Source organism: Marmota monax, unplaced genomic scaffold (assembly GCF_021218885.2).
Source record: "Marmota monax isolate L192 unplaced genomic scaffold, Marmota_monax_Labrador192_F-V1.1 WCK01_AAM20220418_F8-fsc00147, whole genome shotgun sequence".
Lineage (NCBI taxonomy): Eukaryota > Metazoa > Chordata > Mammalia > Rodentia > Sciuridae > Marmota > Marmota monax.
In genome coordinates this window covers 663,415-680,213 of record NW_026693552.1, presented here as the reverse complement: position 1 = coordinate 680,213, position 16,799 = coordinate 663,415, and the positions used below count along the sequence as shown (strand labels likewise).

At 39.4% G+C, this 16,799-nt stretch overlaps 1 protein-coding gene across 2 annotated transcripts in view; it reads right to left on the bottom strand.

The window, feature by feature from the left end:
* Ca13 (carbonic anhydrase 13) overlaps positions 1-16,230 on the bottom strand; it is a 29,134-nt gene extending 12,904 nt beyond the window's left edge. Inside the window, exons 1-4 of one of the 2 annotated variants that reach the window (XM_046458642.2) lie at positions 15,916-16,230; positions 11,813-12,010; positions 7,048-7,166; positions 864-959 (exon numbers count right to left, since the gene is read on the bottom strand). In XM_046458642.2, coding sequence (XP_046314598.1) covers positions 864-959; positions 7,048-7,166; positions 11,813-12,010; positions 15,916-15,952 — 450 coding nt within the window. In that variant the 5' untranslated portion in view covers positions 15,953-16,230. Of the gene's footprint in view, positions 1-863; positions 960-7,047; positions 7,167-11,812; positions 12,011-13,892; positions 14,004-15,915 lie in introns of those variants that run through there. The other variant, XM_058583709.1, reaches the window with a different exon arrangement.
* Between the last annotated feature and the right edge of the window lie 569 nt (positions 16,231-16,799).

Below are 16,799 nucleotides of genomic sequence, written 5' to 3'. Positions count from 1 at the left end.
CATCTCTCACATCTAGCCTAAAAACGACTTGAGGTCCCAAATCAAGGTCCTAAAAATGACTTGAGGTCCTCAGAAGCAGAGGCATCATAAATACATAAATACAAACATTTTCATTATTATGGGTGTTCTGACTCTACCCAAAGGTTTTAAACCCTTCAAGATTAAACTGCGTTCTTTTCCCCACCTGGATCCTGCTGCCACTACTCATTCTTGGTGGCCAAAAAGAAGAACCTACCACTATCCGTGGCACTTCCCACCTCTGCCTCATGTCCAGCCCCCAATCCCAGTTTCATGAGTTACAACATCACTCAGAGAATGTGGCAAAACAGCTCAATCTATAAGACAGTGGTAGCAGTGGAGTTGAGAGGCCCACGCCACCCCAGGTATGAGGATAACAGTCCTCACCTGTCCCTATGGGAAGGTTAGACAAAGGGAAATACAACAAAACATCTTTAAAAGTTGTTCAGTTGGTTGAAGACAACATGTCATTGTGTCAAAAAAAGTGCTTCAAAAATTATGGGCTTGAACTTTTTTTCTGTCCTATATCTCTAAATACTGAAATCAGGAAGCAGGAAGATCCTAGAACAAAGGTCTTCTTTGAAGGGTCTCAGTTGTTATTTCTGCTGCTATTCTTCTTCTTAATACTGCTGTTGCTACTCACATGAAAATTATAAATGGACAATCAGAAGAATCACAAGACGATGCTCCTACATGAATATTTAATTTCTTAGCATTCACTTCCAAAGGAAAATACTAGACCTAGAACAGGTCTACTGTGAAAAAACAGCCGAATGTACACTCCATGACTGAAGCTCTTTATCTAACATAGCTTCTTTTTTAAAATGAAATCAGTGGATTCTCACCTGTAAAAATACTCCCAGGACAGCTAGTCCATCTGGCTCATGAGCTGCCTCAACAAAGCTGGGGTATTTGTCTGAATTCCAGTGGACAACATGGAGCTGAAAGGGAGAGACACAACACAGGTCAAATGTTTTTTTAAACATCCTGAAAAATGTAAATGCAAATAAACATTGATACACGTGTTCTGGTGCTGTACACTCATAAATATAATATATCCTTCACAAAAAACTTGGACACAATCCTCCTTTTGACTTATTCAAAAACTCAAGGACAGCAATGAAGGATATGATCATTTAACTAGTTTGTAGTATACTCTTTTTGTTTTCTAATACTAGGGATTGAACCCAGGGTCCCACACCTACTAGGCAAGTGCTGTACCACTGAGCTACATCCCCATCCCTTTTTACTTAGAGACAGGGTCCCACTAAGTTGCCCAAACTTGTGACCATCCTGTCTCAGCCTCCTGAGTAGCTATTTGCAATGTAGTTACTATTTACAATGCCCTGAGCATCCTGTCCAATCTCTCTAGCTCTAGCAAATTCCAACCAGTGCCCCTAGTGACTTGAGGCATCTCTGTGTCTTCCACTGATGGGATTGCAATGAAGCTGCCTTAGATCAGATCCCAGCTGACAGCAGGGTCCATCAAGGAAACCTAGACTCCATAACTGGGTGGAGAAGTCAACTTCCTACACAGCAGGTTTTCAGGGACATTCCTGTTACCAAGGACAATGCAGTTGCTCTTGAAAATTACCAGTCAGATGTTTATTACTGTAACTTTACATTTTTGATAGCTTTGTCCTTATGAGAAACTATTTTAAGAAGAATTCACATATTTTTATTATTAGATTGTTTTTAATGGACAAATGATAATTACATATGTATACAGGAAATGATGTTATGTTTCAATGTAGGTATACAATATGCAATAACTAAATCAAACTAATTGACATATTCATTGCCTCACTTTCTTATTTTTATGCATTTATTACTTTATATAAATATGTTCAGATCCTTTGATGAGAGCAAGTTTTAATGGTGAAAAAGAGGCTTTGGGTCTAGGAACCAAAAGTGTTTGAGGATGAAAATGAAAGGCAGCTGGTGTTACTAGGTGGTGGGAGGAAGGGGAAGAAGAGCAGGAAGAGGAGTTCAAGGGATCTGGAAGAAGAGCAGGAAGAGGAGTTCATGGAAGTGAACTTATGCAAAATCCAAAGGAGACCTAAATGTTCTACCAAGGAAGCCAGGAATTACCCCAAATACACAAGCAAGTGGGAGACACTCCAGAATAACAATAAAGTAGAAAATCAATTTTGGAAGAGTCATCAGTCCTGGTTGAGAGAGAGGCAAACTATGAGAGAAACCAAAGGGCAATGTGACACACCCAAAAGATTTAGCAATGGTCATAAATGGTGAAGGCCAAGCCTTGTTGTCCAAGGACCTGATATGAAGGACCGCCTCTAGATAAGAACTCCAGGTGAATCCTTTGGCACATCAGGAAAGAAATGCTTATGCAAGCCTTAATGCCCAAAACACCCTGTCAGCTGGTGTTAGATCGAAATCTTAATATGTTCCAATGCATATTTTTATCCCTTCCTTCAATTATATCTCTATATCGTACAGACAACTAATATGAAGGAGTTGCAGGATTAGATAATTATTATCATAACTAGTCAGCTATAAAATCATAAAACAATTCACCATCCACACATAATCAGATACAATTGTGGGATTTCTATTTGGAAAATATAAAGGTGGACGCCTGTGGTGGTATGTTCCAAGTTTCTCTGAGAAAGTTGGGGGAGGACAGAAACTTGAAACAACTGGAGGAGGAAACAAGATCCACGTGGCTCATATGAGAGAAAGACATTCCACTCTCCGGGAGGGGCTGATAAGGATGCTGGAGTTGTTTAAAATGGCTCCATGCCAATACATCTGCTCACTTAGTAGGAAATGACACCCAAGGGTCACAACTACATCTGAATAGAAAATGAGTGTATAGATTGAGATATATGATGTCCTGTAGGTAGTCATCCTTCTGCTAACTAAGTAACAACAACTATATGTAAAAAGGTGGGCAACTAGTGCAAGAAAATATTTTTTTAAATAAATAAAACAAGTCCTCCTCTCACCCACACACTTGCTTAACTGGCAGCAATACCTTCAAAGAGAAACTGACGTCACTTGTATCAACATTTTTATTTGAACGAACCCTCAAGCAATCAAATAGCAAACTCACAATTCCTGACTAACAATAACAGCAGCAGTGATTTGAGCTAAATAATAAGAAGGCGTGGTAGCCACTGCAACAATGGGAATAAGATTCTTCCCCACTGAAAAATAATTTCTAAAGGACAATATGATCCAACTTCAGTATTTTAGAACTGCCTATTAGAGATATGTAAAATACCCTGCCAAATATGATTCCAAAAATCTGCCAGGAATGTAGAAATCATAGTTTTACTTTTAACAACATATATATTATGCTTATTATATATTATTTTGTTAGTCAGTTTTCTATCTGACCTGAGATAATCAACTGATAATGAGAAAAGGTTTATTTCAGCTCACAGTTTTGGAGGTTCCAGTCCCTAATGTGTTGGTCCCTTGCTTTTGGGTCTGCAGTGAGGTAGCACACCATGGCGGGAGCATATGTCAGAGCAAAACTGCTCACCTCATCACCAGGAAGCAAAAAAGAGAAAGAGGTGGGGGTCCCGCTATCCCCTTCAAGGGCGCACCCCCAGGGACAACTAATGATAGTCATGAAATTAAGTAAAAAGTGCTAGAAAAAAAAAGACAATTAACACCTTAGAATCATTTCTAGAACACAAAGGAATTCTTTTAAACCTAAATCCCAAATGCCACCATCTCCAGCCCTGACCTCTTCGTCAAACTCCAGGTTTGTATCCATGAACAACATGAACATGAGCCTAGAATAACTAACAGGCACCTGAAACTTAACATGTGCAAAATTGAAAGGTCATTCCTCTATGGAAACTGCTCCCACTGGACTCGCCTATCACCGTGAATGGCACAACCATCCTCCAGGTTACTCAAGTCAAAAATCTTAGAATATTTCTAGACACCTTTGTGTCCTTCCTTTTCCTAGGCAAGTCCCATTGACTTTACCACCCACACATTTCATGGATGTCTCAGTTGTCTGCATCTCCACCACCCCACAGCCCAAATTACCATCACCGCTCACTTGAACTATGTCCATAATCTTCTAATTTGTCTCCATGTTCCAACACTTGCCCACAACAACCTCTCCACCACATGGCAGTTATATATTATAAATATGGAGCAAAGTTAGGTGTGGTGTTCACACCTGTAATCCCAGCGACATGGGAGACAAAGGTAGGAGGATCACAAGTTCGAGGTCAGCCTGGCAATTTAGAGAGGCTGTCTCAAGAAATAAAAAGGGTTGGGGATGGAGCCTTGTGATAAAGCCTTCTAGGTTCTTTCCATGGTACTGAAATAAATAAAGAGCAGAACATGCCACTCTCCCGCTCAAAACCTTCCACTGTCTTCTTCCCGCTACATTAAGGATAAACTCCACACTGCTCACCATGCTCAACACCAACAGATGAACATGGCCTGTACCTATGTCTCTGGTACACAGCCCATATCTTCATCTGATTCCAATCCTATAGGTCAGTGTCTTTCTCTTCTTCAACATGCCAACATCGTTCCTGCCTTAGACCCCTTGCACTGCTGTTCTCATTTCCTCTCTCCAGATTTCCCATGATTTTCTTGTCACTCAGTCCCGATTCACGTGTCACCCCAAAGAGGCCTTTCCTAACCCTTCAGTTACTCTACCAGATCACCTGATAACACTGGCAAAGAATTTACCACCTATCAGTTTTTTTTTTTTTTTCCAAATTTGTTAACTTGTTTATTGCCTACTTCTGCCATCCACCAAACCTGAGGTCTTACCCAAACTTCTTTCTCTCAGCAAATTCTTACCTCAAATGAAGACATGGACTTCTCCTCTTGCTCACCCAGAAACCCAATCAAATCAACAAATCCCACTAGAGTTGCTGTTCCAGCTAGGCAGCTCTCCACCTACACTATCTTCTGTTACCTGAAACTTCCCAAAAGCCTCCTCAGGGCTTCCTTTAGCCACTCCTGTTCAACCCAAGAGACAACTGTCACTTTAAATGACATTTCTGAAATGCAAAGACGATCACATTCCAATTCAAAGCCATCCAGAGGCTTCCTGATGCACCTCGAATAAAGTTCATAATCCTCACCAGGACTCAGTAAGCTCAGGCCCTTCCCAGTCTCTCCAGTTATGCTTCTGACATCTCTCCCCTTCATTCTCCAAGCTCTGGCCACACAGGCCATTCTGGTTTTCAAAAGTGTGAAGCTCTTCCCACCTCTGGTTCTCACACATGATTCCCTTGAGGACCACTGCTGTCTCTCCCTTTGCCTGGTTCACTCCTTCACATGCTGCAGGTTTCAGGGTTAAAGGCCTCTTCCACAGGGAAGGGTTCTCTGACCCACAGTCTGGGTTAGGCTGCATGGTAATGAATTTGTGGCACCCCTTCCTCTTGCAAGCCCTCCCCTCAGACAAGCACAAATAAACTGTGCAAGAGGACATGGCTGGCTCTTGATGAATTCTTACGTAGTGAATGAAGGACTGAGTATATGAACCTGTGAAGTAGGAAACAGCCTTAAGTATGGATTAAAGAACAGCATGAAATTCCAGTCAAAGTTTTATCTATAAAGATGGCCCCTGATCTATAGGCGAGGACTCTGAGCATGTGACCAATTTCAGGTCAGGAAGCCCTTTTCAGATAACGACTTGCCAACTGGCAGTAAATCTCTCTGAGAATCCACATGGAAGTTTGTGAAAGTACAAGATATGACCATAAAGGTGACCGATCTTACTGAGTTGCTAGGGAAAGTTAAGAGACCAGTGATCCAAAGCAGCCACCTCTTCATCTCCACAGAGATTTTAAGATTTAGAACAACCATTAAATTTAGAACACAAAACTTCAGAAAGGAAACATGAAAACTCTTCAGTAAATGATATAAATGGAGACACCACAGATGCAGGAGTCATCCTTTCTACCTTCTCATCGTCTTTTGTTCACCATCATAGAATACTCTGCACACACATCTGTAGCCAGAGCAAGTCCCATACCCTAAGGCACTTCACCCCAGATAAAAGTGATTTAGTTGGCAAAACAGACATTTTGGATGATAGCCTCCAAGGACAGCTGTACATGTTAATAGAAAAATAAAACTAGAAAGAAGTTCAGTTTGCTGGATTTTTCCATACAGCAGGGCTATAGAGGGGCATCTAAACTCTGTAGTTCAGAAACCATGAGAAAATGAAGAAAATTTGTATTCATCTGGTAACCCTGCCTAGAAGACGCAAAAACCAAATTAGTTTCAGTTGAGTGGTTTTGGTTGAGTCATGTAGTAATTCACTTCATCTCATGGGAAAGTTAGTATTAGCAACATTTAATCATATTAAAACTTGAGGCATATTGTGCTTTGTCCTTTAGCCAGAGGATTAGAAAAAGTGAAGTATCATTAATGACTACTAATATAACAAAACAGAAGTAACGTTTCAGTGAAAAAGAATCACAGTAATGAATTCTTTAATTTGGTGTTATGCTTTACCAGTGACCTGAATAATTAACAGATTCCATTTTACATCTATAAATGTGGAGGTGACGTAGAGTTTAGGAAAGTTTATGTCTTTATGATTTTTTCTCCAAAGTGAAACTCTGTCATTTATTAACCTGATTAATAGGGGCTTTTCGTAGTCATGTATATTTGTGCCTGGATCAAATATGTATACAGTTGGACCTAACACAAATGTTTCTTTTTCTCTCTTCTCATTGACCTTTCAGAAGATGCAAGAGAAAAAATAGATTTGAATTTGTTATCAGACAGGCCTGGGTTTAAACCCACTCAATGTTTACAAGTCTCCAGTTTATTCATTTCTAAAACAGAAGTATATAACTTTAAACTCTCATGGTTAGTTTAAGGGTCAGACAGGCCACATTGGAAGCTCTCATGTCAATAAACTCTCCTAATGAGTGAACAAGTCGTTTCAGACACTGAGATACCTAATTGGCTCAGGATCTACGTGAAGTCAAAGAATTGGCCCTCATGACCCTTAAATCGCATCACTTAGAAAAACCCTTAATGACCCAGATGTGTCCAGTGGCTTACCTCTGCAGCATACTTCACCCCATCTACCATGTGCTCAGAGCCATGATCATCAGCAGACCCCCAGTGAAGGTGGAACTGTCGCAACCTGTAGCTTCCGGTGAGAGGACCCCCACGCAGGACTAAAAACCAACACATTTCAAGTGGTTAGCAAGGAAACGATTTTATGCATACTGACATGCCCCACATCTCCCTGAATTACTCAACATGTTCAAGTCATCTAAGGAATATTTTTACAAATGTGTCATTATGTTTACTGACAGGAATACAATTTTAGGTTTATGAGGAGTCAGAATACAGTGCAGATCGTTAAGGAACACAGGGGAAATCACAACAGACAGATTGGTTGGAAAGTAAAAAAGATTCAGAATTCTGAAAGACAAAATATCACTTAAGGAAAGGCAACCCAGCCTCTTTGAATAAGGCAAGACATGCAGAAAGGTCTAGTTGAAGCTTGGTAAAGCAGGGCATTTGTATGGCTAGGACACAGGTGTCTGCAAGTAGAAGATGAGGGCTCACACTCCCTATCACTGTGTGATCTTGGACAAACTCTAACTTCCAAGCTTCAGCTTCCACATCTAAAAACTGGAAATAGGGCTGGGAATGTGGCTCAAGCGGTAGCGCGCTCGCCTGGCATGCAAGGGGTGCTGGGTTCGATCCTCAGCACCACATACAAATAAAGATGTTGTGTCCACCAAAAACTAAAAAATATATATATTAAAAAATTCTCTCTCTCTCTCTCTCTCTTAAAAAAAAATAAAATAAAAACTGGAAATAGTAATGGGCTTCCTCTAATGTTGCCACAAAAATAAAGAACTGAATCAAGGCACTTATCACTGCCTTTCATACTGAGAGGAAAGGAAGCACTAGATGCGCAATATACCACAGCATCACTAAACTCTAAACTTCCATCAACATCCAACAAAATTAAGTGTTAGATGGTGAGGTACAAACTTAACAACAGTTTGATTTAAATTACCCTCCTCTTCAGAGATGCTATACACATATACACACACACACACACACACACACACACACACACACCCATATATACACATATATGTATATATGGCATTTGAGAGCATGTATATATATGTATATTCTCAAAATTTGTTAAGAATGATCCACCTTGGGCTGGGGATGTGGCTCAAGCGGTAGCATGTTCGCCTGGCATGCGTGCGGCCTGGGTTCGATCCTCAGCACCACATACAAACAAAGATGTTGTGTCCGCCAAAAAACTAAAAATAAATATTGAAAAAAATTCTCTCTCTCTCTCTCTTTAAAAAAAAAATAATAATAATGATCCACCTTATATAAGAAGTATTTGGATCCAGGTTTTTTACAATACATAAAAATGGCTACTTTAAAAACACTCTGAAAGATACAAAAAAGAGAGAGAGAGAGAGAGAGAGAGAGAGAGAGAGAGAGATTAGACTCTGGGATCACTTCCCTATTACTCTTTTAAAAACAGAATAATTTCACTGCTTCTTCTCCCACTGGGCAGTGTTTAGGAGGGCATTGTCTGGGTCCCTGCTGTGCCTATCACCTGGCATAGTAACTATTACAGAGGAGAGGCACAATGAAGAGTAGATAAATAAATGAATAAAATATTTGATTTGTCTTTAAGCAGTTTCAACATGATTTGCAAAGTCAATGTAAAAGCTTGTTTCCCTGAGTGATACCATAGTCCGCATCGATTGAGGATGAAATGACATTCCAAAGGAAAAGAAATCAACAGCTCTATTGTTCTTTTTTTCCTTGTTGTTGCATAATAAAACCTGAGCTGAATGAAAAAGTCATTCCTTCATAGATAAAAGGCAGATTAGAGAGTTTGAATAATCAATGTGGAATTGACTTTGGGATAAGATGCAAGCAAGCTGGCTCCGAAGAAAGAAAGTGATACAAAAAACACACACTGGTCCGGAGACATCCAAGAATAATGGCTGATCTGGGGAAAGCCTGCTCTGAGTCCAGGGTTTAAAATCAGATTAACACAGCTCTGCCCAATTAAACAACAAAGATTGCTTTACACACTACATATTTAAACTTCCCATTTGAGTGTTTCAAATATAATGTCCAACCTGGAATTATGATTAGCAAATGCCGAATGGTGGAGAAGACCAGTCTCTTGGAGCAGAGGTCTTCCAAAGAAATGCAGGGCAGGAAAAAGAGAGTGGAAATATCAAATATAAATATCATTTAACACCAACTTTGACATAACAAAACAGCTAAATTATGGTACAAAATTAATAATGGCAAAAAAAAGTTCTTTTAATGAGAATGAGCTCATGTTTCCAAGTGTCAAATTATTCATCCTACTTTCCAGCCTAGATAAGCAAGTGAATATTCTTGTTTCTATTTTATGCTTATAAATATCATTTCTCCAAATGGCATGTGCAGTTCATTTACTCTTTCATTTAAAATTTTGTAAAAAAAAATCTATTCCAGATGATACACTCATATAAGGGGTCTACAGAAATTAAGACACCAGAGCTAAATGTCATAAATAATCCATTCATGGCTACTACCCATGAGGAGTCTTTGGCTCAGGGGAAAGACAGACACCAACCTGGCATTTATGACATGGTGTGGAAAATTCTGTGACTGGGACAGCCCAGGATGCCATGGGAACCCAAGCAGAGGTGACAGGGCCAGTCAGGTAAGATTCCCAAAGAGGTGAGATACTGAGTCCAGAAAGACCAGTAGATGGAACAAGAACAGTCCTGTCTTTCCTCATGAGATTATCATTTCCTCATCAGACTACTATTTCCAGTAGGAATTCTCCCTAAAGAATTTCAAATCCACCTGTCCTCCTTTTAAAGATCTATTAAAATTTCAAAGGGTGGTTGCCTGTAGGTTAACCATGAGTGTGCATCTGCCCAGCCAAGCAAGCCCTCCAAGGACTATGGGGAAGACTTCATGACTAGTTTGTTGACTAGTAGAATTCAGAGTAATATTATTTTCCTCTTCATTTAGTCAATAAATTAACAAATGACTAAAGTTCTATTTGATGGGTCCACTATTTATTCACATTATGACAGATGTTATCCCATGAATGAATCAAACAAGACTTTTATTCCAAGTCCTAGCAAAATACTAGTAAGAATAGATGTTTCATATATTCCTTTTTTAATATTTATTTATGAATGAATGATGGGGATTGAACCTAGAGGTGCTTTACCATTGAGCCACATCCCCAGAACTTTTTATTTTCTATTTCGAGACAAGTTTTCACTAAGTTTCTTAGGGCCCCACTATGTTGCTGAGGCTGGCCTCGAACTTGTGATCCTCCTGCCTCAGCCTTCTGAGTTTCTGGGATTTCAGGCATGCACCACCATACCCAGCAAATATTCCTTTCTTTTTTATCTTTTTTTTTAATATTTATTTTTAGTTGTGGTTGGACACAATACCTTTATTTTATTTATTTATTTTTATGTGATGTTGAGGATCGAACTCAGGACCTCTCACGTGCTAAGTGAGAGCTCTATTACTAAGGCACAATCCCAGCCTCCTTTTTTTAAAACATTAAACTTGTATTTTTCTTTCCTATTCTATGTTCATTGGTAGGAAAATGGTGTATCAATTATGATACAAGAACAGCTGGTACAATTCATTGATGGATTTCTTTGGATCTAAATATATATATATATAGATTTGGAAGCTGGGCACAGTGGCACATGCCTATAATTCCAGCAGCTCAGGAGGCTGAGGCAGGAGAATCTCGAGTTCAAAGCCAGCCTCAGAAACTTAGCAAGGCCCTAAGCAAATCAGCGAGACCCTATCTCTAAATAAAATATAAAAAAGGGTTGGTGATGTGGCTCAGTGGTTAAGCACCCCTGGGTTCAATCCCTGGTACCATATTCATTCATTCATATCATATATATATGAATGATTTGGCAAGATGCCCATACCTTTTTTTTTCAAATAGGGAAACATGTTCCAAGCAATAAAACAATAGTCCAAGTTTATTGTTAAAAAGAAAAGGTAAAAAATATGCACATCTATATGCACAGCTACGTAGTTAAAAAATACAGAAGAATCAGTAGTTGTTAAATTCAGACAGTTTTCATCATAAAATTCTGTATTATTTCTATTTGTTATTATTTGTTTACTACGAGTATAGATTACTTTTATAATTTTAATGAGAGATTATGATACTGTAGAAATGTTTTTTCTATTAAAACAAATTAAAAATTATTTATGAGACGGGTGCAGTGCCTCACACCTGTAATGCCAATGGCTCATACCTGTAATGCCAGTGGCTCGGGAGACTGAGACAGAAAGATCACGAATTCAAAGTCAGCCTAGGCAACAACAGTGAGGTGCTAAACAATGTAGCAAGACCCTGTCTCTAAATAAAATACAAAATAGGGCTGGGGATGTGGCTCAATGGTTGAGTGTCCCTGAGTTCAATCCCCAGTAGCCCCCCCCCCAAAAAAAAAAAAGAAAAGAAAAATTATTATGAAATGCTATTAAACTTCTATATTTTCATAGTGATAAATGCTAAATGAAGTCATAGTAAGATACAGTCAACTTAAAATTACATTCACCATAATTTTTTCTGAACATTCTTTATGTCATTTTAAAGTAACATTATCATAAGGTCCATATACATAACAGGACATCTCAATTCACATGAAGACACAAGATATGCTTCGATCTGGCAAATTCCAGGTCTAACATAAATAAAATATGAAAGAGAAGAAAGTAAAGTCTAATTGTTCAAATTCCTCGTTTCCCACCAAAAAGAAAAAGGTAAAAAGCCAACCTGATTTGTCTTCTGTGTCATCAAAGTCAACGCTGAAGGAGTGGCCACTATTACTGATGATTTTAGCTGAGCTGGGATCATACTTGATACTAAGAGGTCGGAGTGAAGAGTCATATTTTACTTCTTTGGTTTTAATCTCAATTGGAGATTGCTGATCACCATCAGCAATGGGGAAAAATTCATTCCAGTGAATAGGACCTTAAATATAAAAATCCCAAAGAAAAGGACTAAGTTCTTTGATTCAATAAACATTTAAGTGCAATGCAGTATGTCTGAGATTAAACAATTAATAATATCCTCATTCTCAGGAATTTAGCATCTAATTTTTAAAACAAGATTATTTTTTAATGGGTTTGGAAAACACCTGGTTTGCCTAAAGTCCTTTCCAGAATCAATTACCCTTTGTACATAAAAGAACATGTAAATTTTTTTAAAGTACTTTCCAAAGGTACTCATAAATCAAACTAAAAACAACAGTACAATTCACCACCAAAAACAAAGAGATTCAGTCTTAGATTCAAGAATGTGCTCTGGTTGCTCCAGAGGTCAACAAGTTTACAGAGTGGAAAGAGTCAAAGTTGCTGAGAAATCTAAGCAAAAAAGGAAAGGGTGTCATCCTCAAGAATTTTCTTCATTTTCTTCTTTTTTCTACCACTTGCTGGTATATTTTAGTATCATCCAGGTCTCAGCTTAACTAGCTGTAATATGCAACAAGCAGACTAAGAACCTACATAATCTTTTATATACAATAATCCCAATAAAATGGCTGTACCCATGTCAGGAAATACAGTATTGTTGATTATCTGCAATAGTCAGGTCACAGTTTATTTCTCTTTTTCACACTTCAGAAGGTCCCTCAGGGGTTTCTTTGCCAATGCTACATTTTAATTCCAACACAAGGGACAACTGTCATCCTGATCCTCTATTGAAAAAGTCAAAATTGCATCAAGTTTACAAATCAAATATTCATAGGTACATTGAAGTAAGTCGATAAACCAGCTGTTCCCTTATCTATCCTCTTCATTTCTCTGGGAGATTCCAATCAAGTTCTGACCCTCAAAATCAACATCCAAGTTGCAGCTCACATAAGCTCTAAGTCATTCTACAGATGTGAGTCACTGTACAGGTCACAGGCTCTTATTTTCTCCTCTCTACTATGAATGCAATTTACTCACCAGGTAAATAGGGCATAGGGTTACTGACTAAGCTTTTCCCTACTTTGCTAACCACTTTTTCTCTAGAAATCAAGTACTGATTGAAACAAAATAGCATGACAGTTATTAGATATTCGTTACAAAAATTATCTTTAAATGATAAAACTTAAGAGTGAGATTTAAAGGAATGCAATATATCATAATCATCAACAGTTTGAACCAGTAAAACTAATGCTGCTTTTTACTTTTTATTATTGCGAAGGAGAAAGTATATATTATTTCTTTCACATATACTTCAGGTACAAAAATGTCATAGCATAAATACATACCTAAACATAACTAAACACTGAAGAGCTGCCTGACACTTGGGACTTCAAAGCAACTTGAGCATTTGAGAGTCCTTAGATAATATTACAGAAAAGGCATCTATTTCCTTATTTATTAAACACTTCTATTTACTTTTCTGAGTACTCTTTCTGTACACAATATCATCCTCTTTTTTAATGCAGACGGAGCTTTCTATCATCACTACCAGTAAGGTTGAGTTAACCCAACGAGAATCAGATCGCAAACATGCAATGCAAGTGTCACAACATGCTGTTGACTCTTTTTACAATCAGCAAGGAGCTTCTCTCTCAATTCCTTTCCTCTCCTATTTCTAATCCTTTATAACTAAAGCCATTTTTAGAAGAGTCAAGCCAAAATAAAATAAAACTATGGTGTCAAATATCCAATATTCGCTGGGCACGGTGGAGCGTGCCTATAATCCCAGCAGCTCAGGAGGCTGAGGCAAGAGAATCACAAGTTTGAGGCCAGCCTCAGCACCTTAGCGATGCCCTAAGCAACTTAGCAAGACCCTGACTCAAAATAAAAAATAAAAAGTGCTGAGGAGGGCTGGGGTTGTGGATCAGTGGCAGAGTACCTACCTTGCACATGTGAGGCACTAGATTCGATCCTCAGCACCACATAAATATAAATAAATAAATATATTGTGTCCATCTGCGACGAAAAAAAATATTTAAAAAAAAAGTGCTGAGGATGTGACTTAGTGATTAGGCACCATATCCAGCATAATCTATTAACTAGTATTGTTGGTTCATTTCCCTGACTTAAGACTCCTAACGTCCCCTCTTATCAAATCTGCTATTCCCAGTTTAAGTTTCCTTAAGTCTCCTCAAATCACTGGTTTTGCCAATGTCTTAACATTAAAAAAAAAAAAAAAAAAAAGGGCAACAAAATTTGCCTAGTCAGGATTCAAAACATGTCCTGAGGTATTCGGCCAAATTAATCTACTTAAGGGTGTGGTTCTCAGAAAACCACTGCACCTAAAAGACAGGAATGGCCAAAAAAATCCTAGCTAAAATACAAAGTCATTTCATGTTAATGCCTTCACTGAGATGAATTTTCTAAATTTCTGAAAATGAGCTTCATTAGAGACAAAATTTTCTAATCTTAAAGTATAATCAATACCCATTGATTGAAATACCCTTTTTCCAAATCACAATGTGGGCACTGTTGCCACTTACTATTAAGCAATGATAACAATGATTCAAGCAGACAGATGAAAAGAAATTCGTTTTGTGAGGTTTGTTTTTTCAAAACATAAATTAGAAATTAGCAAGATGTAAGATTATAATTATGGCCTCAGAAATCTGCCTAAATTTTCTTTCATTATTAAAATTCTATATCTGCTTCCATTTTGAGGCTCATATTTCAATATTCATAACCTCAAGCTATGGTTTGAAATGAAACTTTTCTGTTTATTTGTGAAAGCAAACTTTCTAGAAAAGTTATTCTTCAGTACTGTTCAATAATGTGCATGTTAATCAAAGTTTTATTATTCATAGCCCTCATTTTGACACTTATCTACTGTAAGGTTTTCTTGATGTCATTTTTGCAGTTACTTGGAAAAATCATTGCTTGAAACAATCAGTTCAGTTTAACATACAAACAAGAAAAATGTTTGACTTCTGATAATTTAGGATATGTAAGAAGAAAAGTGGCCAGACCAATGGACCATGCCCGTAACGCCAGCTACTTGGGAGGTTGAGGCAGAAGGAGGATGACAGGTTCAAGGCCAGCCTGGGCAATAGAAGAGGCCAGGTCTCAAGTAAAAAGGGCTGAGAATGAAGCTCAATGGTAGAGGGCGCCGCTGGGTTCAATTGCGAGTACCGCACGCACCAGCACCAAAAGAAAAGTTCATGTCTTATGTCTTATCATTATCGCTCTTATCAATTAATAAATTTTATCACTGTATTATAACTCCAATAATGCTAATCCTCAGTCTCTGCAAGGATGAGTGTGGAAGGAGAGGCAGAAAGAATGGAGAAGAGCCCGAAGTATAACTTCATTTCCCAGAAAGAATTTGAAGCCTCATTACAGAATCCAAAAGTAGCAGTCAACCAACTGAAAATTGCTGTGGCAATATTTTATAGTAACAGCCAAGAAGTCAACTTAATCTTCAGTGTCAACATGCAAGTTATTAAAATTTCTTGAGGAGCTTTTCAAAGATTTTCCATGATTTGTTTCTACTAAGTGAACAGCTTAAAGACCGAAAGCGAACTTGTCCTCATTTCACTCTGACTTCTAATCTCCAAGCCTTAATTGATAAGTGGTTATTACTAGGGAAGTTCTCGGCTTTTCAAATCAATGAATATATATATATATATCGAGGCAATGAATATATATGAAGAGTTGGGATCTGGGGACACGTGACAAAGTCCCCAGTGTTGGACTCCCCAACACTCCCCACTACCAACACCCTCCAACGTCCCGTCTACACAGGACGAAATCTGCCCTCAGCTTCCTGCTTTGGGCTCCAGGGAGCGCCGCTCAGTTTAAAGAGGAACCTAAAAGTTTCTTGCAAGTGTGAGATCAGCGCGGGGGCATCCGCCGGCCCCTCGGTGGTGCCCCGCGCAGAGCCCCCTCCCATCAGTGAAAAGCACTCACCGTTGTGTTCGCCGTATCCCCAGCTGAGCCTCGACATGGTCCCTCAGGGTGGCAGGCTGTGGAAGATGTGGCTGGACAGCAAGAGCAGGGAGGGTTGCTTGCGGGCGCGGGCGCGGACGCGGGCGGGACCCAGCCGAGGGCGGGACCGCGGGCGCAGAGCTCAGCAGTTGCAACCCTCGAACCCCAGGGTCAGGCGCTCCGATTTCGTCCTCCAGGGGGCGGTGGCTCAAGCAGGAAGGCGCCCAGCGCAGGAGCGTGATAGGGAGTTGGCACAGCTTGGCTGCATCCTGGGGCACAGTCCCTGCTGCTCTTACTTTGGGCTCAGGAATGAGAAACTGGGTTAGGCATGGAGAAAGAGAAGTACCCGCCACCCACACACACAACACGCGTTTCCAGAGGGGATTTCCTGCCTTCTGGGAAGTCACCCAGGGGAAAGTTGCCTAAAGGCTATACTGGAAATGAATGACCCAGCCTGCATCTACCCGGCTGCGAGGTGGGAGTCCTAGTGGAAATGTGAACAGATTGGTGGTGATTCCAAATACGCACACAAGAACCATGGCAATAACCACCGCTTTAAAATACTGTTACTGCTGTTCACCCATGACGAATCCTTGGTTCCCCCAATGCTGAAGTATAACACCAGAGAAGCACCCCGAGGCAAGTTTAGAGTGGAAAGTGGAAGCTTTATTAAAGGACAGCAGAAAAGACTTCTCCCTGAATGAAGGGGACCCAAGAGGTGGAATCCGTGGAAGGGGAAGGTCTTACCTCTTATAGCTAAGGTCTTCTTTCAGCTTTCCCACACTCATGTCTTTTGTTTCCCTTTCTCTTGCAGTGATAGAATGCAGGTGGAAAGGCCAAAAAGGTGGGAGATAGGTGGGCTGAAG